This window comes from Lampris incognitus, chromosome 10, assembly GCF_029633865.1.
Source record: "Lampris incognitus isolate fLamInc1 chromosome 10, fLamInc1.hap2, whole genome shotgun sequence".
Taxonomy (NCBI): Eukaryota; Metazoa; Chordata; class Actinopteri; order Lampriformes; family Lampridae; genus Lampris; species Lampris incognitus.
The window spans coordinates 14728351-14755490 of record NC_079220.1 but is presented as its reverse complement, the minus strand read 5'-3'; the positions used below and the strand labels follow the sequence as shown (position 1 = coordinate 14755490).

Below are 27140 nucleotides of genomic sequence, written 5' to 3'. Positions count from 1 at the left end.
AGGATTAATGGAATAGAAAGTAGATCTAGTCTTTGCAAAATTGGATTTAACACTGTGCATATTGGGAAATTACACTTCTGATGAAAATTTCATCAATCATATCTATAATACAGATTCCAATTTTTAAAGGTGTCACAGTTTTGTCCCTGAGGACATGACATACTTAATATCCAAATAAAACAATCTGTTCATAATTCTATGTGAAGAATCATTCAACAATCATATACAACTGAGTGTGTGTGTCCCTGCAGCGAGTCACTGTGTGCGCCCCATGGCCAGCCAGTCCAAGACCACGATGAAAACATGACGGTCCAGTGCAGATACCGTACCCGCCTGTTTGCCAGCACCATCAGCCACACCTTCTTCTTTAAGACCAAGAACATATCTTCATGTTCATCCGTTCCTTACAAGTCCTCAGAGGCCCTTTCCCAGCTCTGTGAGTTTGTATAACGTTTGTTGCAAAACCATCTTCCTGTTAAAAACAAATTGCATAAGATGGTCATCATGTCCAGTAAGACTGCTGGGCAACCACAAACCTGCATGACAATGATCTGTGAGTCCCGAGTGGGGAGGAAAGGGCAGACACATCGGTAAAGATGTATCACATTCTCTTTTTAGTGTTAAGAGTTATTGCCACCAGGCTGATGATCTAGGGAACCACCTCTCTGAATTAACCAGGCTTGCAGATCATTTGTTTCCAACAGTGTTGCACGGCTGAGCAAAGCCGGAAACAAATTTACCGAACCTTGATGTGTTGATGCTGCATCCTGTTAGAACAATACTATATATATATATATATATATATATAGATAGATAGAGAGAGAGAGAGAGAGAGAGAGAGAGAGATTCTAGTTTTTTCTAGTTTGTCGCTGTTGTTGCTGGTTATTTATCAGGCTATTGCTACATGGTACACGATAAACTAGTCAATCGATCAATCCTACTCATCATCATCACCATCTTCACCATGGATTCAACAAATCAGCACCTCTGCAGATTACAGTATAAGAGAGATTAACACATTAACGCTTTCCATTCAATCTCCATTTCAACCAGTCAGAACTTACATTTAGGCCTCAGTTTGTTTATTTTTTTTCTTCTTCTTCTTCTTTTTCTTCTCTGCATGTGTGTTTACAGTGAAAGTGCATCCACCAGTTGAACTAAGCACGCATGCTGCAGCGCAGGGAGGCCAACTCCTGCAGTGGTCCAGCCCGTACCCCACCTTCTCCTCCTGGAGCAAAATCCACCTGACCTATCAACTCAATTACAGGAGAGTGGGACAGGTCCCCTGGACTGTAAGCATCGAACACATATCGAAGCTGTACTAGAGATGTCAATTTGTCAGGACTGCCTTGTTTTTCATGCTGACAACCACCACGTTTACATAAATGCCATGAATTTAGCAAAGGGTTTCACTGCTCACAAAATTGCAGAGGCCAAATAAGAAAACTTTAAAAAAATGGACATTAATCTCCAGTGGCAAATTAAATGTCTCCCGGTGGTATTATCTATCTATCTATCTCTGCAGATTGAGAATTTGAGAGGCACAAATTTCACTTTAGAGGCCGAGTCTCTCTTGGTGTGTTGTTGGTATGAGGCCAGGGTGAGGGCCAGAGGAAAGATTGGCCAGTGGAGTGAGTGGAGCCCCCTGGTGAAGTGGCCGAGCGCTCAGCGTGAGTACACAGTGATTTACATGGGTACTGGAATGACATAACTTTAATGCAGGAGTGAGTCTTCGGGCCTTCACCATCGGAGGAGGTCACTGCTATGCCCAGCTGCATATATTTCATATGCTCTCAACTTTGCACCAGTTGCAAAGTTGGTGTGTTATGTGTTCATAACTTATACTGTGGTGATACAAGTCCAATGAATTTGCACTCTTTATCCCCAAACCCCAATGCAATTCTTATTGGATCCGTGTATTATTCTGTTGATGTGTAAATTGTAAAAGCAAAGGACACCATTTCCTCATTCTCTATCTTGCTTTTCATGTTTTTTCTTATTTTTCCTTCTTGCTTCATCACGCCTTTTAGTCAATAATTCTATCACCTTGTCTCTTCCTCGCATGGCTAACTCCAATTCTGATTACATAATTCTGCTCGGATGAATTGATGAATTAGAAAAGTCTTTACTTTGACATCATAGCAGGCCGTTTCATATCTGTGCTGCAGCAGAATTTTAGGCTCATTCCAGTGGTACATTAGTCTAGCACAGCAAATGGGAAATTCTTGCAAATGCTCTATGTTGTGTGCGAGGACTGTTTCATCGTGTCAACCTTTGAGCAAACAACATTGTACCTTTCATTTATTCTGCTCAATATTTTGATTATAATTTTATTTTAGAGGGGATATGGACATTGATGAGGAGTCAGTAACACACCCAACATTGTAAAAATAGATAGCACATTTCTCCTTTATCAACAAATAACACATTTGCACAGAAATCCTTCCCCTAAATGAGGGACGTTACCAAGTCTTGTCACACGGCCGGCCTTTGTTTTAAATGTGTTCGTTAATTTTGTCTTGATATTTGAATGTTTTACTGTTTTGTGCTGTAGATGTGTGCTTTCAAATAAGTGTGAACTCACTGGCTTCAGAATCACACTGTGTCATCTCTTAGGGATTATTCTCATATGCCATCAGATTTGAAAAAAAAAACCCAACTTATTTTACCCCCCCTCCCTCCCCCTCTCTCTCCCTCCCCATCTCTATCTCCCCCCCTCCATCTCCCCCCCCCTCTCTCACTGTATCTTGCTCTATCTATCGCCCCCCCTCTCTCCCTCCTCCTCTATCTCGCTCCCTCCCCCTCTATCTATCTCTGTCTCTCTCCACATCTGGTAGCCCCTAGGCAGGTTCCCAGCCTCCAGTGTGTGTTGGATGGAGAAAATGAGGTGACATGTCATTGGGAGATGAGTACAGACCTAGTGAACTTTATTACTTACCAGCTGGTCTGTCGACAAAACCAGACGGCACCGTAAGTCTTGTGTTATGGTGTGTGTGTGTGTGTGTGTGTGTGTGTGTGTGTGTGTGTGTGTGTGTGTGTGTGTGTGTGTGTTGGTAGTGGAAGTTTTTGCCATCCTAAGGCTTTTCCTCACGTCACATTATCCTATCTCATTCCACCAATTTATCGATCTATCCATCCGTCCATCTACCCATCCATTCATCTCTCAACACCCCTCCCCTCTTCTCTTCTCCTCTCATCGCCTGTCCTCTGTTCCCTTTTTAATCCCTTTATCAAGGTCTGAAAAGTGCTGTGTTAACTCATCAGTGAGTGCTGACTCCACGAGGGCGGTGCTGAGGTACAGCTGTTCTCTGACGGTCCCAGACCCAGAACATCTCCTGCTAGAGCTCATCCCAAGACACAGAGTCAAGGCCTTCAAAGCCCACCAACACAGTGAGGGCACGGCGTTATTCATCCCTGTACTCTTGCCTCCTGCATGTGTGCTTTTATGTGTTTAAAAAAGAAAATTGATGAAAACACATACAAAAAAGAAGCAGGAACGAAGCCTAGTTTCTTGGAAATGAGTGAGTGAGTGAGCAAGTGAGTGAGATGAGGAAGTGAGACAAAAACAAAACAAAAAAGACAAAAAAGAAACAGAGAGAGCCAGAGAGAGAGAGAGTGAGTGAGAGAGAGCAGGACCCCAGACTTTACCAGAGAGTTAGGAGATGCATATGTGTTTATTTTACAGGAGACGTGGAGTAGAGGAGACATACCCATTGGCTGTCCCTAAGGCTACAGAGAGATAGTGTTCCCATCTAGCAAACTGAAAGGAGTGACCCAGGGCAGAGACTCAGGAGGAATGCTCATTGGGTACAAGAAAAATCTTATACACTCAATAGAATTAATCAAAAAAGGCGAATTTTCAATTTGGCTCAAAATAAAATGAGAGGTTGTCTCCACAGATAAAGACATGTTCATGTGTGCAGCACCCCCCCCCCAAGATAATCTCCTTATTATAATTAAAATAGTTTATCAATTCTCGAAGACGAGATCAGTCACTAACAGGCACAGGGAAGTGTACTGATCTGTGGAGACCTTAATTCCAGGACGGGTTTAGAATCAGACTCTATCAACCCACAGGGAGACAAACATATACCTGGCCAAGTCAGCATTCCCCTCCCCTCATATCCCCACAGGAACAACTTTGACAAAACAGTCAACAAGAGCGGGCACCAACTACTGGAGCTACGTCGAACACTAGATCTGTACATCGTCAATGGTCAGCTTCGAGGGGACTCTTTTGGTCATTACACACACAGCTCTCTTCTTGGCAATAGCACAGTAGATTACAATGTCACAGACCTAGACCCCTTCTGTCTGAGAGCATTCACAGTCAGCCCCCAAACACCCTTATCTGATCATAGTAAAATTACTCTATACATTAGAAAGATAGTAACAGACCCTCATGCAGCAGAACCCAATAAACTGAACTATACAAAACAACCTTATAGATGGACAAACAATAGCAAAGATGACTACAAGAAAGCAATCAGACATCAAACAATTCAATCCCAATTAGACAATTTTCTTTCCACATCATATCCCCACAACAATGACGGCCCGAATCAGGCTGTACAAGATATCAACAACATATTGACAATGCGGCAGATTTATCCAATCTGAAATAGCTTCAGCATCTCAGATCAAAAGTCAGACAATGAAAAGGGGTATGACGCAGACTGCAGGCATCTAAGGAAAACACTCAGAACTTTATCAAATCAAAAACACAGACAACCTGTCAACCCTGAGCTTCGCTATCAATATTGGGAAACACTGAAATTATACAGAACAACACTCAGAACTAAAAGGGAACAGTATGCACAGCAACAACTTAACGCAATTCAAGAGTCCATTGACTCAATTTCTGGAAAAAGTGGCACTCTTTCAGCAAACCATACGAGGAAGAATTGGCTATTCAAAATGGTGAAATATGGAAAAAAGACTTTGAAAACTTGTGTAGTACTATTGCACTAAATTCGGCCCAAAATGATCTCCTCAACAACCTACAAACCCTAGAATTAACCATTAAAGACAATCAAAACCCTTTAGACTACCAAGTTACCAAAGAAGAGCTGCAGGCTAAGATCCAGGCCCTACAACCAAGGAAGGCCAGTGGTCCTGATGGTATTTTAAATGAAATGCTGAAATTTAGCAACCATAAATTCAACATTGCCATTTTAATATTATTCAACCTCGTTCTGAGCACTGGACATTTCCCTGACATCTGGAGCAAGGAAATTGTCAGACCAATCTTTAAAAATGGAAATAAATTTGACCCAAACAATTACCGAGGCATTTGTGTCAGTAGCCACCTGGGGAAGTTATTCTGCAGCATCCTACACAGTCGACTGCAAAACTTCCTCAGTGATCATAATGTCCTGAGCCGAAGTCAAATCGGTTTTACATCACAACATCGAACTACAGACCATATCTATACCCTCCACACCCTCATTAATAAACATGTCCACCAAAACAAGAACAAAATTTTCTCTTGCTTTGTACATTTCAAAAATGCGTTTTACTCAATTTGGCACAACGGTCTGTTTCTGAAATTAATTGAAAAAGGTGTAGGGGGGAAAACATATGACATAACTAAAACAATGTATACAAATAATAAATGTGCTGTACAAATTGTCAATATGGAAACAGATTTTTTTCCCCCAAAGTAGGGGTGTGAAACAGGGCTGCAGTCTCAGCCCCACCCTGTTTAACATTTATATTGATGAACTGGCAAAACCTCTAGAACAATCAGATATCCCTGGTCTCACCCTCTCTGACACAGAAATTAAATGCCTACTTTTTGCAGATGAGCTAATATTATTAGCTCCATCTAAAGATCCATTACAACAGCAACTGGATCATCTGCAAAACTACGGTCAGACCTGGACTCTGACAGTTAATCTGAAAAAAAAAAACTAGAATCATGGTCTTCCAGAAACGACCTAGGTGTCAGGGAAACCCAAATAGGTTCTTACTAGGCTCCACTGACATAGAACACACACAGCTACAAATACTTGGGGCTGATAATTACCTCTACAGGAAATTTCAATCTCACTATTAATGATGTCAGAGACAAGGGATGAAGGGCTTTCTATACTATAAAAAAGTCTTCAAACATAGACATACCTGTTGGAACATGGCTCAAAATATTCAAATCCATAATCGAACCATTTTACTATGTGGTGGTGAAGTGTGGGGTCCTCTTGTAAATCAGGACTTTGAAAAATGGGACAAACACCCAATCAAAACTCTGCACACTGAGATTTGCAAGAACATTCTCAGAGTACACAGGAACACGACCAACAATGGATGCCGAGCAGAACTGGGCCAGATTCCCCTGTTAACAACGATGCAAAAAAAGAGCAATTAAATTCTACCAACACCTAAAAGCAAGTGACCCCAACTCCTACCATCACAAAGCTCTTAGTTACCAAGAGGAGAACAAAAAAAGGAGTCCCCTCAGCCAGCTGGTCCTGAGGCTCAGCTCAGCCAACAGGACAAGTCATCAGGACAACCGTCACACAATCTGGCCCAACCAAATTATAGCTAAAGAAAAAGAAAATTACATTAACCATTGGACATCTATCACAAAAACTCAAAGTAAACTTCAATGTTATTTGGCTCTAAACAGACGGTACACGATGGCAGACTATCTGACCACCGTGACTGATCAGAAACTAAGAAAGGCATTGACTATGTACAAACTCACTGATTACAGCTTGGCCATAGAGACTGGCTGACACAGGCAGACCTGGCTGCCCAGAGAAGACAGGCTGTGTCAACTCTGTCCAGAGAGACAGGTGGAAACAGAGCAACACTTCCTGCTACAATGTAGCACATACGAAGACTTAAGAACAAAATTCTTCACAAAAATTAAATGTAAATTCCAAGACTTCGACACACTCTCTGATCAGACCAAAATGCAACATGTACTCGGGGAAAACAGTGTCAGCGCCATAGATGCAGCGAAATATGTCAGGTCATGTCACAGCCTAAGAAACAAGCAGCACAACACATGACAGCTGTAGTCTCCTCGCAACCCATGCCCCACCTTCTGATCTACTTCTGTTCCTCTATTGCTATGGCTGTGTTATTGTTTCTTTATTGATCATCACAATATTGTGTTGATGTTCATTATTAGTGTTATTGTGTACCGTTCAAACTGTATTTTTGATGCTTTGGCAACACTGTTGTAAAACTTTCATGCCAATGAAGCCCTTTGAATTGAATTGAGCAAAGTGATGCAGTGACGCACAGTTTGCAGTCTGCTGTCATCCCTATTTCAAATGACCTGATATCTAATATATTGAACCAAGTTTAGGCGGCACTCTAATATGAACAAACTGAAAGTCTTGTCTGTCTATAAATGGTTCAGTGTTGCCAACAGTCTTAATACTTTGGCTAATGAAAAACACCCCATTTCCTCTTCTCAGTCAGTTGTTAACCATATAGTCAGAGGGTTGGACATGCAGCCAACCGTTCTTCCTGTTATCTGCAGTACTACTATTACTTTCAGCTGCTCCTCTTAGGGGTCGCCACAGCGGATCATCTGTTTCCATCTCTTCCTGTCCTCTGCATCCTCCGCTGTCACACCAGCCACCTGCATGTTCTCCCTCACCACATCCATAAACCTCCTCTTTGGCCTTCCTCTTTTCCTCTTCCCTGGCAGCTCCATATTCAGCGTCCTTCTCCCAATATACCCAGCATCTCTCCTCCACACATGTCCAAGCCATCTCAATCTTGCCTCTCTTGCGTTGTCTCCAAACCATCCAACCTGAGCTGTCCCTCTAATATAATCGTTCCTAATCCTGTCCTCCTTTGTCACTCCCAATGAAAATCTTAGCATCTGTTATCTGCAGTAAAGTTATAAAAAAAAATCATTTTGCCAGCTACATAGACCTTGTCAATTAAAACAGGTGACCATGCAAAAAGAGAATAAAAGCTACAAAAGGTGAAAACAAATATCATCTTGTGAGGACAACAAAGTATCTAGCTACACCGATCAGCCAAAACATTAAAACCACCTGCATAATACTGTGTAGGTTCCCCTTGTGCCACCAAATCAGCTCTGACCCATCAAGGCATGGACTCCACAAGACCTCTGAAGGTGTCATCTGGTATCTGGCACCAGGACGTTAGCAGCAGGTCCTTTAAGTCCTGTAAGTTGCAAGGTGGAGCCTCCATGGATTTGTCTTATTTTCCAGCACATCCCACAGAAGCTCAGTCGGATTGATATCTGGGGAATTCGGAGGCCAAGGCAACACCTTGAACTCTTTGTCATGTTCCTCAAACTATTCCTGAACAATATTTGCAGTGTGGCAGGGTACATTAACCTGCTGAAAGAGGCAACTGCCATCAGGGAATACCGCTGCCATGTGCCATGTCATCATGGGCACTCTGAACTGTCTGTGGCTACACAGCCCCATACACAGCAAGCTGTGATGGACTGTGTGTTCTGACACCTGTCTATCACAGCCAGAATTAACTTTTTCAGCAATTTGAGCTACAGTAGCTCTTCTGTGGGATTCGACCAGACAGGCTAACCTTTGTGCCCCATGTACATCAGTGAGCCTTGGGTGCCCACGACCCTGTCGTCAGTTCACTGGTTGTCCTTCCTTGGACCACTTTTAGTAGGTACTGACCACTGCATACTGGGAACACCCCACAAGACCTGCAGTTTTGGAGATGCTCTGACCCGGTCGTCTAGCCATCACAATTTGGTCCTTGTCAAAGTCACACTTGCCCATTTTTCCTACTTTCAACACACCAACTTCAAGAACGGACTGTTCACTTGCTGCCCAATATAGCCCTTCCCTTGACAGGTGCCATTGTAACGAGATAATCAATGTTACTCACTCACCTGTCAGTGGTTTTAATGTTTTGGCTGATCGGTGTATATTTACTGTTACAGGAAACAGAAAGGGGAATGTTGAAATTGTCACAATGGGAACTCAAGTCTGCAGCTCTGCGCGGTTCTTGAGTAGCACTGAGCTTGCCAGGAAGGAAGCGTGAGTGATTTTTGTTTGTTTTTGTTTTGTTTTGTTGTTTTTTGGGGGGGGGCGGAGTGGTATAGTTTAAATGTATTGCTTGGCTCAACCATATGTCTGTTCACCCTCATCTGTGCAACTATAAATATAAATTGATGATCTGCTTGAGTAACACCAAGGACAAAAACAGAAATGAACGATTCAATAGCATTGAATAATGAATGAAATCTCAATGCTGATATGAAATTTATTATCCATCTACGCCAGACAGAAATTCAGGCAGCAGGGCATCCCGATGGAGTGGCGGTCTATTCCGTTGCCTACCAACACGGGGATCACCAGTTCAAATCCCCATGTTACCTCCGGCTTGGTTGTGCGTCGCTACGGAATTGGCTATGTCTGAGGGTGGGAAGCCAGATGTGGGTGTGTATCCTGGTCGCTGCACTAACTGGTCAGCCTGTTCAAGGGGGAGGGGGAACTGGGGGGAATAGCGTGGTCCTCCCACCATTCTACGTCCCTCTGGCAAAACTCCTCACTGTCAGGTGAAAAGAAGTGGCTGGTGACTCCACATGTATCGGAGGCATGTGGCAGTCTGCAGCCCTCCCAGGGTCGGCAGAGGGGGTGCAGCAGCAACCGGGAAGGCTCGGAAGAGTGGCGTAATTGACCGGATGCAATTGGGGAGAAAAAAATAAAAAATAAATTCAGACAGCAGGTTGGCTGCTGTGCGGTGGCTCACCTCACTGTGTATAAGTGCAATAAGTCACTTTCCAGCTAATGTTTGTACGTGTGTGTAATTAATAGTAATCTTAAAACGTTTCCTCCGTATCCTGTTGGTTATTGCTAACCATTCTGTTTGTGTCTAGTCCGTCCCAAGTGCCCAGGCCAAGTGACGGTGACGGAGAGAGGAGAGGACTGGGTGGTGAAATGGGAAAAACCAAGCCAAGAGTCACAACTCCAACTGCGTTATCAAGTTTCCTACTGGAACGCACAAAACCAGGTGGGACATATGAGGCTTTCTATCCAGGTTTTGTCTACAAATGTACCACAATTCATCCCTTTAACCAAAACGCAACTAACTGTAAGCACGGGTTTATTCACTGTGAAGATATAAATAGAAAAAAAAATAGAAACATTTGTCAAGTCCAGAGAACATGTTCACAACCTACCAGCTTTTTTTTGTCTACAGTAGAGTCCCTCCATGTCATATTTGTACATTTTCAGCATCTGAAATGAAGTGTGATGTATGTGTTAGATTAGCACGCGTTTGCACCACACTCAGACAAGTGAGTCATGCAAAAATAATTGTTTCAAAATTTACTTTATCAGGAAGACATTCACTTCAAGGATGTCCAAGAGGGTTCCATGTCCCTGACTGTCCAGGATGTGTCGCTGGCCCCCTCCCAGCGCTACAAGGTCAAGGTCAGGACTCTGCTGGTTCCTGGAGAAGGGCCCCGCTATGAAGGAAGTCCCTCTGAATGGACCAAACCTGTGGATTGGACTTCACGCCCAGGTGGGACGTGCACAAAATAACACAGAGGCACAGACATGACCGTGTACACACATGCAAATGCAGACACACACAGCCACACATGAACACACACTCACACACCCATGCATACAAATACCAACACACACACAAAGAAACATAAATACACACACACATACATTTATGTTGCGCATCCTTCAAGGAATAACTATCCTATTTTGCTCTTGAAGAAATATAACGATAACGCGATAATGTAAATAAAATGGGTCTGCAAAACTATAAAATTCTCCTCAGGGGGGAGCCAAGACGGTCCAAAACAAATAACGAAAATAAACATAATTACAAAATTCACTTTTACTATTTAGCCCTCTCAGCTGTGTCTCATCGGGTCTGATGCTCAGTGACTCAGATGAGATCATTTGTGTATCGATTCATGATATAGCTGCAAACGCTCTCTCCCTCTCTTCCCCCTCTCTCTCCATCCCCAACCCTTCTCTTCCACTCTTAACTGCCTTTTTCTATATCTTTCTTTTCTCTTTCTCTGTGTCTTTCTTTTCGCCCTCTTTCAGTCCACATTCCCTCGCTCTAATCTGTCTCCATCTTTCATGAGGGAGCATAAAAGTAAAATCTTTTACACTTTTTTGGGGATTTGGTATTTTCTCAATACTTTTCATTGAGTTTAAACAAGGAACAGTACGACACAGAGCAGTGCATCATAACCGCTGCCCCAGACAGCAATGCAGCATATCCAGCAAAAACACAGGAATGATTGAATAAGATTAAATAATAACTAAAAAAAATCACTGAATTAAACTTAACTAGACATCAAACGAGTATGTTAGTTGAACATATGAAATTAAGTAACATATTGTTCCCAGGCCACTATATGTATATGTGAGTTTAGGGTACTCAGTCATCAGAGGCCATATCCTGCTGGGCATCCCATATATAATTGGGGTTGTGAGAAGGGCTCCTCCACTCATAAATGTGCTCACCGGGCGTGCGGGTATCGTAGCCATCTATTCAATTGCCTACCAACACAGGGATCACTGATTCGAGTCCCCATGTTACCTCCAGCTTGGTCAGGCATCCATACAGAAACAATTGGCCGTGTCTGCGGGTGGGAAGCCGGATGTGGGTGTGTCCTGGTCACTGCACTAGTGCCTCCTCTGGTCGGTTGGGACACCTGTTCAGGGGGGAGGGGAAACTGGGGGGAATAGTGTGATCCTCCCATTTGCTACGTCCCCCTGGCGAAACTCCTCACTGTCAGGTGAAAAGAAGCAGCTGGCGACTCCACATGTATCGGAGGAGGCAGGTGGTAGTCTGCAGGGTGGAGTAGCAACTGGGATGGCTCAGAAGAGTGGGGTAATTGGCCAAGTACAAATGGGAAGAAAACGGGGGTCTGCAGGTATTATAGCTCTAGAAAAGGTGACCAAACCTTCAGAAACAGCTCATCTTTTCCTTTTAAAGACAGCGTATCATCTTTCATGGGGGAGGGAATTAAGTCTCTCTGTATGAGAGGGCAACACTTGGCAGGAAGTCTTCAATCCAATTGTGCATTGACGCACTTTGGACCTTCTCAAGAAGTTTGTAGTGAGATGAAGGGGGACGCAATTCCCTGGAGGCAAGGCCCAAGATGAAAATACTAGGTTTTTATTTTAAATATCCCACCAAGTACCTTGGAAATACATGGCCAGAATCTGGAAATTAATTTATACTCCCAGAAGCAATGGAAATACATGCCCCTATCAGAATGGCACTTGGTGCTTAGAGGAGAAACGGAAGGATTTATTGTGTGCAAGGTGACAGGGCTGAGATGCAGCATGTGAAGAATCTTGTACTGAGTCTGCCTCAGTCTCTTACATGTGAACGTGGGAATGCAACCAAGGATCAAGTCTATAGCTGCCTGCCAATCATCTTCAGTATATCCAGTTCCTAAATCTCTTTCCCACTTGTGAGAAATGTTTGGCAAGTCATATGTATCAGAGGAACCGAGAAGCGAATAAAATTATGATATAACAGGTTATCCATTTTGGCACTCCAAGATAAATCTTTCTATACGTCGTTACAAGGGAGGTTAACAGAAAAGGAGGTAACCTGAGAAGATATAAAGTGCCTCATTTGCAGATATCCAAAGAAATGTTCCTTGGGAATATAAAATGTCTCGTGTAACTGCTGGAAGGACAGTAGAGCGTTATCGTTAAATAAACCACCAGGTTACATGAATCCTCTTGTCCTGCCAAGAGGAGAACACAGATGATCCGGTGCCTGCAGGAAAGTCAGGATTTTAGACTATAGGAGACAGTGAGAATTTCACATTTTTCCTTCCAAGATATATAGTTATATCATGCCAGACTCTGATACTGTTGCACATAACAAGATTGCACTTTACTTGTGCCCAGACTCCATGGGGAGTGAGGAGAGCGAACCCCAGAATCAGCAAGTCTGCATGCAACCAAGTGGCGTGCATGACAGGCCCAGTAGTAAAATACCAAATTAGGCATAGAAAGGCCATCCATATCTCCAGGTAGGTGTAATATCTTAAGCCTCCGTCTAGGTTTTTTGCCATGCAAAATAAATTTGGAAAATACTTTTTCTACTTCCCATTTGATCTTCCTGGGTAAGTTCAGAGGGAGCATCTGCAGGGGATATAAAGGTAGAGGGAGGATAGGGGCATTTTCTTTTAATTCACGCAATGTGAAGTCATGTGACACAAATAGGGTTTCTCTTTTTAATGCCCGAGTGTCGCTGGGCTGAAATGTAGTTTGATTTATATCAGCGGTGTCATGATTGCACCTATCTAATATCGATTTCACAGCCAAGTGAACAATGCAGTGAAATGGAAGTCGTGTATGTAGTTCAGTAACCCTGAGATTAACTGATGGTGAAATAATATTTCGAGGTCATATTGTTTAGATTGTTGTTCTTTTCATTTGTTGGTATTTTTTTCAATACCGTCATCATTGCATTTGGTGTTATTGTCACAAGAGTTGGCGTTCTCATCGACGGTATTGTCACAGTCATCCATTCATTTTATTTCGCTTGTTTTTACATTTGTTTTTTTCTAATAGCCAAATGGACTTTTTCCACCTTTCTTTACGTCTTCTTGAGTGTGATAGTCACCATAGCCTTCTTTGCTCTGTACTGCACCGTTCCAGCCTGTCAGAGGTCAGTGTTTACTTGTTATGCTACTCGGTCAGACACACTCACTTTCATATAATTTCTGTATTGTTATATTGTTATCCCTGCCCTTTTTCTTTGTGTGTGTGTGTGTCTGTGAGTTTATGTGCATGCATGCAACAGACAGTTTTCGTCCATGGTATCAGAAAAATGATCAGCGACACTCGTCCATAACATTGAATTTGTACTGTTTACCACATCCATTTGAAGATTTCATTCCAAAGTTCCTCATATCCACTTTAAGGGAAAACGCACATTTAACAGCGTTCCTTAAAAACATGACTACTGGGGGTCCGGGTGGTGTGGCGCTCTATTCCGTTGCCTACCAACACGGGGATCGCCAGTTTGAATCCCCATGTTACCTCTGGCTTGGTCAGGCATCCCTACAGACACAATTGGCCGTGTCTGCGGGTGGGAAGCCAGATGTGGGTATGTGTCCTGGTCGCTGCACTAGCGCCTCCTCTGGTCAGTCAGGGTGCCTGTTCGGGGGGGGAGGGGGAACTGGGGGGAAATCGCGTGATCCTCTCACGCGCTATGTCCCCCTGGTGAAACTCCTCACTGTCAGGTAAAAAGAAGTGGCTGGCGACTCCACATGTATCGGAGGAGGCATGTGGTAGTCTGCAGCCCTCCCCGGATTGGCAGAGGGGGTGGAGCAGCGACCGAGACAGCTCGGAAGAGTGGGGTAGTTGGCCAAATACAGTTGGGGAGAAAAATCCCCCCCCAAAAAAACTACTTTGCAGCCAAAGACCTTAAGACAACTCATTAGTGGAAAATTAAACAGTGCGTTTTACATTCAAGTAAATAATCATTTTGTAAATGAATTTTTAAGGGTTTTTTTCCCCTTAGTTAATATATCATTTTGAAATTCTACTTTCTGGTGCACACACTGACAGTCTTAATTTGTTTATTATGCTGTGTAGAAAGGTAGCTAGGTGGGTGGCGTCTGTTCCCTCTCCAGACAAGAGTAACGTTTTTTCTGAGCTCAAGGTGAGATTTGATGATTCTGCAGATTGATTTTAGACAGTCCTATATGTGTGCTCCTATATAGCAATTACACAATTATCTAAGCAATCAATCGTCTCTCTGAAGTAATATAGTCGCATCATGTCTTCGGTGTGGACGAAAATTTACACGTTTTGCTGTCCATTCTCAGTGTCCCGGCAACAGCTGGACCCTCATGCTGCGTGAAGACACTTACATCTGCAAAGTGCAAAACCTTGAGAGCTCGTTGAAATGGTGAGGCAATTTTCAATTCTATTTTCTAGACAGAAATTAACTAATAAACATGTATTCACGGCAAGAGTCTGATTTTTATGCACGGTAAAGACTGGGTTGAGAACTGCTGCAATGCATTTCACAATGCACGAATCCTGGTCTTGGAGAGTTAGGTAAGAGAAGATGAATGTGAATCCGACGATAAACAATTGACGGGTCAATTTAGATGTTCTATCATTGATTAGTGGACATAAACGTCCCTCTCTTTTCATTGGCTTGAAGTTATTCGGAGGCTCTGCTGTTGCACTTGAAGGACCCTGAAAACAAAATGCCCCCTGTGTCCGCGGACGGCGGCTGTTGGGACTGTGAAGAGCTGCCCTCTACTGTGGACAAAGAGACCTGCACTGAAACAACAGCCTGGAGCTTCAGTGGTCCATACATCTTTTGCAAAGTGAGATTTTTACAGCTGACATCAGTAGCCTATCATTAAAAAGTCCGACTTTCTGGGGATAGGATTTCTTGATCTCAGTTTGATCACAATCATACAACTAAACGTATTAGGCCTTCATATCGATTCATTCATTATGCAATGAATGCCTTGATAATCACAAAAAAAGGGATTGCGAATGTACCGAGGGTGCAGTTATTAAATCATAAGAAATTCAGATTCTTCAGATTCTTCAGATCATTCAAAATACGTAAAAAAAGAGGTTAAATACTACTAGAACCAAACATTTACCAAACAAATATTCAAAGACTATAATGTTCATTCGGGTAGTCCTGTTGCAATAAAAACCAAAGACCTCTTTATCAAGGGAGAACCGGCTGTATCCTGAAGGCAGTGTCAAGAAAAACATAAAAATGCTGACTAAAACTTTGACAATGTACAAAAATATACATACTACAAGACTTAAGAGAGGGAAGGAGGCTGAAAATACCCCATATGAAGCTCACCAGCATAGGCACCACTAAAAATAATAAACTGTTGAATAAGTCTGTCAGTGAATGGCAACATCTCTGTCTTACAGATGATATCTGAACCAGATCAGAAGTCTGCGGACATCCAGGGTGAAAAAGAAAAGGAAGACACCGTCTCAGATGGATCTCCACCTCTTCCCCCCAATCAATTTGTCATGTCTCTACCTGGTTCCAACGTCGGCCACGTGCCCAACTGCAGCCCCTCCAGGTCAACAGAGGAAGCTGTATCCCACAGTAACGACAATGGAACCACAACTGGACATGACGGCAGTAACCTTGGCAACCAAGATGCAGACGTCACCCAAACGTCACCCACCAAGCCAAGTATCACCTGTTCCACCACCGGCCAATTTGGCAACCACTCTGCCTACGTCAGAGGAGAGTTTCTGCCCTGGCATCAGGGGGGCGCCCTGCAGCCATCGGCTCACTAAGTTCTCCACCATGGCACAAGAAAGTGGGTTGTACAGATGTAAGCAGATACATTTTTCGGGAATTCCCTATTCTTCTTTTGAAGTTGTTTTTTCTTTCCAGCATAGATCCCTCTGAAAATTTTTATCTGATTGATTGCTTACAAAAAATACAGTAAAAATCATGGGGGGGGGGGTCACTCACGATACAAATAGACCTTTTTCTTCCAACACCCAATGACAATTCTCAAGGCATAGAAGACCAAAGAAACAAACGACTTTACACGTCACCGCCAAAGAAATATGTCTTGCAGATATCACATGTAAAGCTGCGTCTTAAGACCTCATGTGTGAGGACATTTTTGTTTCTGGGGCCTTCGATCCATGAAAGCCAGTTTAAGGCCTTTACACACGGGGGACGTGACAAATAACGACACAAAAATGCGAAATACTTGCCTATGAATGTTTCCCATCAAAACTATTAATAGGGGAGACCGGGGTTGGTTGTCACACTTTTTGCTCTTGTGTGAATTGCTCCTCATCAAAACATCTTTCAATAGTCATTCCTACATTAAATGGAAGCTTAAGGTATTGGCTTGGAATGTGTATCCCTTTCATTTTTCAACTTTTTGTAACAAAGAGGTAATTAACCATCAAAGACACTCTAACACATTGTGACAACCAACCCCATCACGGGGTGGTTGTCACAAGGTATGGGGTTGGTTGTCCCTATAGTTATCAATGGGGTTTCAGTAAAAAAAAAAAAAAAAAGTGATTTAAAAAACGCGTAACTTTTTAGTTTTTTAAGCTAGAAACACCAAATAAGTTTTGAAATGAATGCCACCTCTATAATTGTACTCATCAATGCCCCTTGTGTTTAAACCATGAATTTGAACCAGGTGATTATTTGTTTGAATTATCCTCTGTAATGAGAAAAGTAAAATGAAGGAATTTACAGTGCTAGCCTTTATTAAAGCCATTGTTTCATCACAATACAATATGAATATAACATTAAATGAAACAGTGAGACTGGAATAGATTAACCTCCATCAAAACATGACCAGGAACTTTCGTTAAAATATAAAACAGCCTAGGTTGAAGTATGTAACTGTTTAGATACAACATTGTTTTCTAATGAGGAACTAAAGCAAAATTGTGTGTGTGTGTGTGTGTCTAAATGTGAAACTATTCGTGCTGTTGCCATGGCGTAGAGATGATTGACATCGGAAGCAGCCATTCTGGCATGGTTGTATAGGATTTCAGAGCGAATCGCATCCATCGTATAGGCTACCTTAGGACTCGGGGTGACATCGAGGAAGTAGAAAATAATAATAATAATAATAATAATCCGAATCCAAATAATATTGACCAAATTCGAGAGGAGAAAACATTCGGAGAGAACGCATTATTCGAGCGTTGTCAAATATGGTATGTATTCCACAACACCCCTAATCCATTGCTGAAAAAACATTTCTCATACTCTGGGAGCAGTGAGACAACCATCCCCAACCAACCTCTTGACAAACATTTTAAGCTAGCTACCACATGGCTTTAGCTTGCTAGCTAAAAGTTGACTCAAACCAAAGCTATTACCTTCGACTTATTAATAAGTGTTTGATTTTTAAATGACTAATAACCTACAAGCTTTTAATACAAAAACATTACCAACATTAAAAAAATTACTCTGACCCATAAAAATTACAAAACATCTCCTGACCTCAATGTTTCATGTTTTTCCCACAAAATCACCAGTGCAAAACGAGCAGGATGTCAGGCCAACTGCTTGACGTCAATATAATGTCACAGCGCCCTCTAGTGTGGCTGCAATAAGCACTGTGACAACCAACCCCGGTCTCCCCCTACCGGCATCGATACGAATTTGTGACAGAAACCCAGCTTTCTGTCGCAAATTCGCGAGACGCGCGGGTTCTCAACCCGGTGGGTTCAGTTACAGTGGTGCGGTGTGTGGGGATCTCCTCCTCGTACCCTCGGGGTCGCGGGGAGACCCCCGCCCGGTACCGGTTCGGCCCCCGCCGGCGCACTTCCTCCATTTCGGTGCGACGCGACCGGCTCTGGGTCGGCAAGGAAGGGCTGCCTTGCTACCAACTCTGCTACAGCCAAAAGTAAATTACATGAGCTACTCACTGTCCCGATAGCCTAGCTGTTCGGCGATGCTCCTCCACACGTTGTCCTTGAGTTCACCGTCTTCATGAATTTTACGTCCTTTGTCATACAATGGAGGGTGATGAGAAACACCAACAATTAGAAGGTCCGCCATTGTTATTAGGAGCTGTGACGTCAGTTCCACACAACGTGATTGGTCAACGCCTTTAATCGCGGCGCGAAACATCGGAAAAACCGACCTCGTTCTGAAAAATAATTACGTTGCTTTTTCGCCACGCAATATTCTCGTTCTGTGTGAAAGTACTCATGACAAAAACAACAGTTCGGAAAATATACTGACGTGTGAATTAATTGCATGAAAATAATGTTAGTGAGTAAAGGCCTTTAGTCCGGTCTGGAGGCACCACGAGCTCCACTTAGCATTTTACTCGCTGCCCTCCAAACACAGGAATCAGGAACACTTCACGTGTCATTTCACTTCCTGCACTTGCGTACGGGAAATGAAACGAAATATCGTTTCCCCAGCACACAGCAGTGCAACACAAACACATCCAAAAACTACAAGAACACATATATCCAAACTAAGAACACATATATCCAAACTAGAACACATATATCCAAACCAGAACACATATATCCAAACTAGAACACACATATATCCAAACTAGAACACATTTAACCAAGATAAGAACACGTATATCCCAACTAAGAACACATATATCCAAAACTAAGAACATGTGGTGACCCACATCTATATATCGAGAGACATTCACCTAAGAGGACGGTGTACCTTTAAGGGAAGAGGCGAGGGGTCAGATAATGCACTTCCGCTTCCGGTTCACAGTCAGTTCAGTGTCGTTGTCGAACGTATGACATGCAAAGTTGGAGCTAGTAAACTACCTCGACTACGTCTACTCTCACGTCTCCTGTCTCGTTGTTTTCTAACTCCACATTGGTGACCCCGACGTGATCGAACTACTAATACGAGTATGTCTGACAGCGAAGACGCCGGTGCTAACAACATGGCTATTGCTAACGCTAGCATTTACTGTGAAGCTACCCGACTTTTGGCAGCATAATCCACGGCCGTGGTTTCAACATGTGGAAGCCCAGTTCCAGCTGAGAGGGATAACGCAGGATGCAACGCAGTACTTCCACGTAGTGGCGGCGTTAGACGCATCGACAACGGCGCGAGCAATGACGCTGTTGGAAGCTCCGCCAGCTGCTGGCAAGTACGATGCTATAAAGACATTCCTCCTGAAACTATTTGAACTGTCGGAGCTGGAGAAGGCAGACCGTTTACTGTCCCCGAATGGCCTCGGCGACGGCAAACCGTCTGAGTTAATGGAAAAAATGCTGTCTGTGCTGGGATCGGCTGATCCGGCCTTTCTTTTCACACACATTTTTCTGAGGCAGCTCCCCGCACCTGTACGCACAGCACTGGCCAGTTCTCCTCTCGCCGCCTCCAAGGACTACCGTTCTCTGGCTGCTGAAGCAGACAGGGTTTTCCTGGCCAACCGGCAACAGTTTGTGCATGCCCTGCTACCCCACCAGACCGCCCCACCACCACCTGTGTACGACTATATGGACACCGCGGCTGCGGTGACAGCCCGCCGCCAACCTGACGACGGGCTCTGTTATTACCATGCCAGGTTTGGGGCAAAAGCAAAACGGTGTCGCAAACCCTGCAATTACAGGGTTCAGGGAAACGCCAAGGCCGGCGCTCGTTAACGGCTATGGGCGCCGGCCGTGACTGCAAGCTGTTGTTCATCAGAGACTCCTTGTCGGGCCGACGGCTGCTGGTTGACTCTGGCGCTCAACGCAGCATACTACCAGCACAAGCTGTGGACACGATGACCGACAGTCACGGCCCCCAGATGGACGCCGCCAACGGCACGTCCATTCGGACGTACGGTATCAGACATGTGGACGTGTGTTTTGGCGGCCGACGTTTCGGCTGGGACTTTGTGATGGCTGCTGTATCCACCCCGCTCCTAGGTGCGGATTTCCTCTGTGCTTTCAACCTGCTGGTGGATTTTAAAAACTGTCGCGTGATTGATGCCGTCTCTTTTGCGTCATACCCCTGCACGCTTGGGGGCGCTGGAGCGCTGTGCCTCGCTAACACACTCTCCACCGGGGATCCATACCAACGCCTGCTCGCAAATTTCCCCGAGCTCACCACACCCACCTTCTCCTCGGCGGTGGCCAAGCACGGCGTGGAACATCATATCACCACAGTGGGCCCCCCAGTTTACGCCCGGGCCCGACGCCTCGACTCGGCCAAGCTCGCAATAGCCAGGGAGGAGTTTTCGACTATGGAGCGCCTCGGCATTGTTCGCCGTTCTGACAGCCCGTGGGCTTCCCCTCTTCACATGGTTACTAAGGCCGACGGGGGTTGGCGCCCGTGCGGGGACTACCGTCGCCTAAACAATGCCACGACCCCCGACCGATACCCCATACCGCACATACAAGATTTCTCTACCCACCTGGCGGGCGCTGCCATCTATTCCAAAATCGACTTAGTGCGGGGGTATCACCAAGTGCCGGTCCACCCACTGGATGTCCCAAAAACGGCTGTCATCACACCCTTTGGGCTCTTTGAGTTTTTACGTATGCCTTTCGGCCTTAAAGGGGCGGCGCAGACGTTTCAGCGCCTTATGGATTCTGTGCTCCGCGACATGCCATTTTTGTTTGTGTACTTAGACGACATCCTCGTGGCCAGCGCGTCGGCGGAGGAACACATGACGCACCTCACACAGCTGTTCGACAGGCTCAGCGAACACGGCCTCATCATCAACCCAGCTAAGTGTCAGTTCGGGGAGTCGTCCATCACCTTCCTCGGGCACCACATCACTCCACAGGGGGCCGTTCCCCTCCCTGCCAGGGTTGAGGCTGTCACCATGTTCCCCCGCCCCCGCACTGTACTGTCGCTGCAGGAATTCCTGGGCATGGTGAACTTTTATAACCGTTTCCTGCCCCGTGCCGCCCACATCATGCGTCCCCTGTATGAGGCCCTGCGGGGTAAGAAGTCTAAGGACGAGCTGGACTGGTCTTCGGGGATGGACGAGGCTTTTGTGGCCGCCAAGACCGCGCTGGCCAACGCTGCGCTGCTAGCTCACCCGTCGCCTGCCGCCCCCATAGCCCTTACAACGGATGCCTCCGACTACGCCGTGGGGGCCGTGTGTGAGCAGTGGGTGGAGGGGGGCTGGCAGCCGTTGGCGTTCTTCAGTAAACAACTCCGTGAGAGCGAGCGCAAATACAGCACCTTTGATAGGGAACTACTGGGTCTCTTCCTCGCAACCAGACACTTTAGGTTCCTATTGGAGGGCCGACAGTTCACCGCTTTCGTGGACCACAAACCGCTGACGTTCTGTATGGCCAAAACCTCAGAACCGTGGTCTGGGCGTCAGCAGCGCCATCTCGCGGCGGTTTCCGAGTTTACCACGGACATACAACACGTGTCGGGCAAGGATAACTTCGTCGCCGACTGCCTTTCAGGGGCAGTTGTTAACGCCGTTCACTTGGGACTCGACTACGCTGCTATGGCAGCGGACCAAGCCAAGGACGCGACCGTTCAAGACTACCGGTCGACCCCTACGGCGCTACGGCTGGAGGAAGTGACGTTCGACGCGGCCAACACCACCCTCCTCTGTGACATCTCCACCGGTCAACCGCGCCCCCTGGTGCCTACTTCCTGGCGGCGCCGAGTTTTCGACACCGTCCATGGCCTTTCCCACCCGGGAGTGAAGGCCTCAACCAAGCTGGTGAGCGTCAAGTTCGTTTGGCCTGGGCTCCGTAAGGATGTTAGAGCCTGGGCCGGCTCGTGTGTGGCGTGCCAACGCGCCAAGGTGCACCGCCATACCAAGGCCCCTTTGGCGCCGTTTGTGGTTCCAGAGAGGCGGTTTGACCACGTCAATGTTGACCTGGTGGGTCCCCTGCCCCCCTCCCGTGGTTATACGTTCCTCCTCACTATTGTGGACAGGGCCACCAGGTGGCCAGAGGCTATTCCCTTGTCCTCCACGACGGCAGCAGAAGTAGCGCGGGCGTTCATCGGCTGCTGGGTGGCCCGTTTCGGCACGCCTGGTGACATCACGAGCGAACGGGGCTCCCAGTTTACCTCGGAGCTCTGGACGGCGGTCGCTGAGCACCTGGGGATGAAGATCCACCGCACTACGGCGTACAACCCGCAGAGCAACGGACTTTGTGAGCGGTTCCATCGGGACATGAAAGCCGCTCTGCGGGCAAGCCTCACTGGCTGCGACTGGATGGACCGGCTCCAGTGGGTCATGCTCGGCCTGCGTTCGGCCCCGAAGGAAGACCTCCAGACCTCCTCCGCTGAGCTGGTGTATGGCCAGCCCCTGCGGGTTCCGGGGGAGTTTCTTCCGGATGCTACGGCTCCCTGGTCGGCCGCCTCTCACCTCAGTGCGTCCCGGAGCGCTGCCGGTGCCTTCGCTCCCGTTCCGATGTCTCAACACTGCCTCCCCCGGTCCTACGTCCCCAAGGATCTGCCATCGGCGAGGTACGTCTTCATTAGGCACGACAGCCATCGGTCCCCGCTGCAGCCCCCATACGACGGGCCCTTCCGCGTCCTGGAGGCGGGGGATAAGAACTTTGTGGTGGACATGGGGGGCAGGCCGGAGCGGGTCGCTATAGACCGTCTCAAGCCCGCTCACTTGGACATTGGGGAGCCAATGAAATTGGCCCTACCCCCGCGGCGGGGGCGCCCTCCTAGGTCGGCCCCGGCACCTGCCTCTGTTCCTGCTTCGGCCCCGCCTATGGCCCGGGTTTCGGCCCCATCTGTTTCCCCTCCTGTGAAGCGCAGCCGTTATGGCCGCAGGGTCCGCCCCCCGACTCGTCACCTGTTTTCCCCGTGACTTTGCACTATGTCATTGACTGTTCTGTTGTAGAGCCTATTTTTATGTTCATGACTTGCACTTTTGCTGTTTTGCATTGTTTTGTTTAGGTGAATTCTGGGGGGGCCTGTGTGGTGACCCACATCTATATATCGAGAGACATTCACCTAAGAGGACGGTGTACCTTTAAGGGAAGAGGCGAGGGGTCAGATAATGCACTTCCGCTTCCGGTTCACAGTCAGTTCAGTGTCGTTGTCGAACGTATGACATGCAAAGTTGGAGCTAGTAAACTACCTCGACTACGTCTACTCTCACGTCTCCTGTCTCGTTGTTTTCTAACTCCACAAACACATATATCCAAACTAGAACAAATATATCCAAACTAGAACACATATATCCAAACTAGAACACATATATCCAAACTAGAACATATATATCAAACTAAGAACACATATATCCAAACGAAGAACACATATATCCAAACTAAGAACACATATATCAATCAATCAATCAATCAATCAATCAATCAATCAATCAATCCCCGAACTAAGAACACATATATCCAATTAGAACATATATATCCAAACTAAGAACACATATATCCAAACTAGAACACATATATCCAAACTAAGAACACATATATCCAAACTAGAACACATATATGCAAAACTAAGAACACATTTATCCAAACTAGAACAAATAAATCAAACTAGAACACATATCAATCAATCAATCAATATCCAAACTAAGAACACATATATCCAACTAGAACACATATATCCAAACTAGAACACATATATTCAAACTAAGAACACATATATCCAAACTAGAACACATATATCCAAACTAAGAACACATATATCCAAACGAAGAACACATATATCCAAACTAGAACACATATATCCAAACTAAGAACACATATATCCAAACTAGAACACATATATGCAAAACTAAGAACACATTTATCCAAACTAGAACAAATATATCCAAACTAGAACACATATCAATCAATCAATCAATCAATCAATCAATATCCGAACTAAGAACACATATATCCGACTAGAACACATATATCCAAACTAGAACACATATATTCAAACTAAGAACACATATATCCAAACTAGAACACATATATCCAAACTAAGAACACATACATCCAAACGAAGAACACATATATCCAAACTAGAACACATATATCCAAACTAGAACAAATATATCCAAACTAGAACACATATATCCAAACTAGAACACATATATCCAACTAGAACACATATCAATCAATCAATCAATCAATCAATCAATCAATCAATCAATCAATCAATCAATCAATCAATCAATCAATCAATATCCGAACTAAGAACACATATATTCAAACTAAGAAACAAAAAACAAAAACAAAAAAAAAATCACTGTCCAAGAGAATAGCTGGATTCTTCTCTAAAATAATGTTTCTACAAAAACGCAAATTCAAATCCTTTGTCCTGCAAATTATACACCTTGATCAGCCTCTAACGCAATCAGCCTCATCCTCTGTTGAACGATGTCGGATGCTTCACCTATAAACACAAAACTGCTTTCTGGCTTAGTATGTTTGTTTTGAAAAGATTCGATCAAGATTTATTCGATTTACTGAGTACAATCCAATTTTCATTTCCAGGGCCTGGTTAAAACCAATCCTTTCACTCACATTGCCTGTGTTGGTTTAGTGTGTTTTTGTGGGAAACCATTCTTTTCTGTCTAGCTTTATAGTTGTATAAAAGAAAATGACTATTTTTTCATGCTATCAGAACGGATTCATAATCCAGTGACAATAGAAATTAACTTTTTTTTTCCAACATTCCTCATGTCCAGAGTTTAGTATTCCCCAGTTTTGAGGCGAAGTGGTGGCGGAGTTCAAATATTAGGAGTTCATGGTTTATTAATGAATGAATTTGTTATGTGCAGGTAGATATATTATGATGCTATTTGTTGTTGTTGTTGTCGTTACATTTTGTGGATCGATAAATAATCCAAACTCTTACATTTCAGATGCAATGCGAAAATGTAATCCAAAATGTGACTATCAAAAAAAAAAGTTTTTCACCCACTTCCAGTTCAAATCTGAATACAGCTATAAATACAGATAAAGGTATAAAGTTCTAAAATCAAACCTTAAAACAGCAATGTAATGAGGTACTGGTACAGATACAGGTACAGACAGAGATACAGGTACAGATAGAGATAGTGGTGTTGCATTAAGCCTCTTTGCGGGGTGAGCTAAAGGGAAGATGTGAAGGACAGCTGCTCCTGCCATCGCTCGTTTGACCTTATCGTTAGAGAACAGACCAGTAAAGACCATTACAGTAAGCATAGACCATTACATAATGTCCCCAGTAGAAAGGTGCTGAGGGCCGCTCTGATGGCCGAGCGGAATAAACCGCCGTTCTTGCAGTCCGCTCGTCATGTGGCTGGGAGGTTCGTATCCCAGACTCGCCGTAACCGGTCACGGCCGGAGCGTCCACGGGGTAAGGCATTCATTAGGCCACCCTTACCCGAAGGATAGTGGGTGTAAATCGGTGTAGAGTTCGGGGACTCATCGTTCTCCAGCGACCCCTCTGGCCCATCCGGGCGCCTGCAACCAAGCAACCGAAAGCATTCTCCCCACGTCTCCTTCGCGGCCTGAAGGTAATGCAATCCATGCGAGGCTTCAGCGTGTAAGATAGCGAGAGCAGCCGACACGTTTGAAGAAAGCTGGTGTTACGACTATCTCCTTCCTGTGGAAACGTGAGCCAGGGGAGTTATTCGACAAGAGTTCCTGCCATATGCCATTGAGTTAATCGGGTGCGATAAGGGGAAAAACTAGAAATATATAATAATAAAAAAGGTGCTGAGTAGGTACTTTGACTAAACTGTTAAAAACTTTACCGCCATTTGTAAGAGGCAGTCACATTTAGTGCCATTTATCTGCCACAAACGACTTAGCGAACAGCCCCACGTCACTTTTTTTTTGCTTTAACACATCATCATTAAATTCATTTTGGTCGCCTAGTGTGATGGTTATGGGACAATGACACAATTGCCATTCACATTATTTCCCAAGAAGCCTTGTTTTTGCTATGCTTTTTGTCTGACATTGGGCACCAAGCCTCCCGGGAAACAGAGATTGATTTAGCACTTGTTTGTAGCAATTTTACTTTACCTCTTCTATGAACATAGCTCATCTTCTTCTGCAAAAGTCTTTTGAGCTACCGCTTGTAAATCAATGCAAGTGTCATATTGATATGCTATGCAGAAAAAAATATAGCACCTCGGTTGTCTTTGTGACAGCTGACATAAAAAACACTGCCAAAATCCAAAACGTTACCTGGTGTAAAAAACAACAATTGACCTGGTTGCCCCAGTCAGATAAAAAAAAAAAGAAAGTCAGAAACAAGAGAAGGATTGCTTGGATCTTCTCCCAGGATGATGATGCCCCCATCCACAGGGCACGCGGGGGGGGGGGTCACTGAATGGATTGATGAGTATGAACATGATGTAAATAAATCATATGCTGTGGCCTTCAAAGTCACCAGATCTCTACCCAATTCAACACCTATGGGATATTTTGGACCTTTGTGTCAGATGGAGCTCTCCACCACCATCATCAAAACACCAAATGGGGGACTATCTTTTGGAAGACTGGTGGGCCATCCCTCCAGTAGGGTTCAGACACTTGTAGAATCTATGGCAAGGAGCACTGAAGCTGTTCACCAATTCACCTTCTTCGTAAACTAAACTCCTTTTCTGTCAGTCCTGTCGTCCTCTGTTGCTTTTATCAATCTTTTATTGAGACTTTTAAGTTTCTCTTTTTTTTTCTCTGCTGGTTTCACAGCCCCACGGAAACAGATCTGAATTCTTTTTGCAACCAACAAATCTTGCAGAAAGCAGCAAGTAT

General features: G+C 44.8%; 1 protein-coding gene across 1 annotated transcript; it reads left to right on the top strand.

Annotated features, from left to right (window-relative positions):
* The first annotated feature begins 268 nt into the window (after nt 1-268).
* On the top strand, nt 269-27140 carry csf2rb (colony stimulating factor 2 receptor subunit beta). The gene is made up of 13 exons (XM_056287729.1): nt 269-436; nt 1135-1292; nt 1526-1670; nt 2838-2970; nt 3236-3390; nt 9848-9981; nt 10311-10494; nt 13542-13638; nt 14571-14637; nt 14804-14886; nt 15148-15316; nt 15894-16312; nt 27078-27140. Exons 1-12 carry the CDS (start codon nt 304-306, stop codon nt 16272-16274), a joined length of 1839 nt encoding a protein of 612 aa, XP_056143704.1. The 5' UTR covers nt 269-303; the 3' UTR covers nt 16275-16312; nt 27078-27140.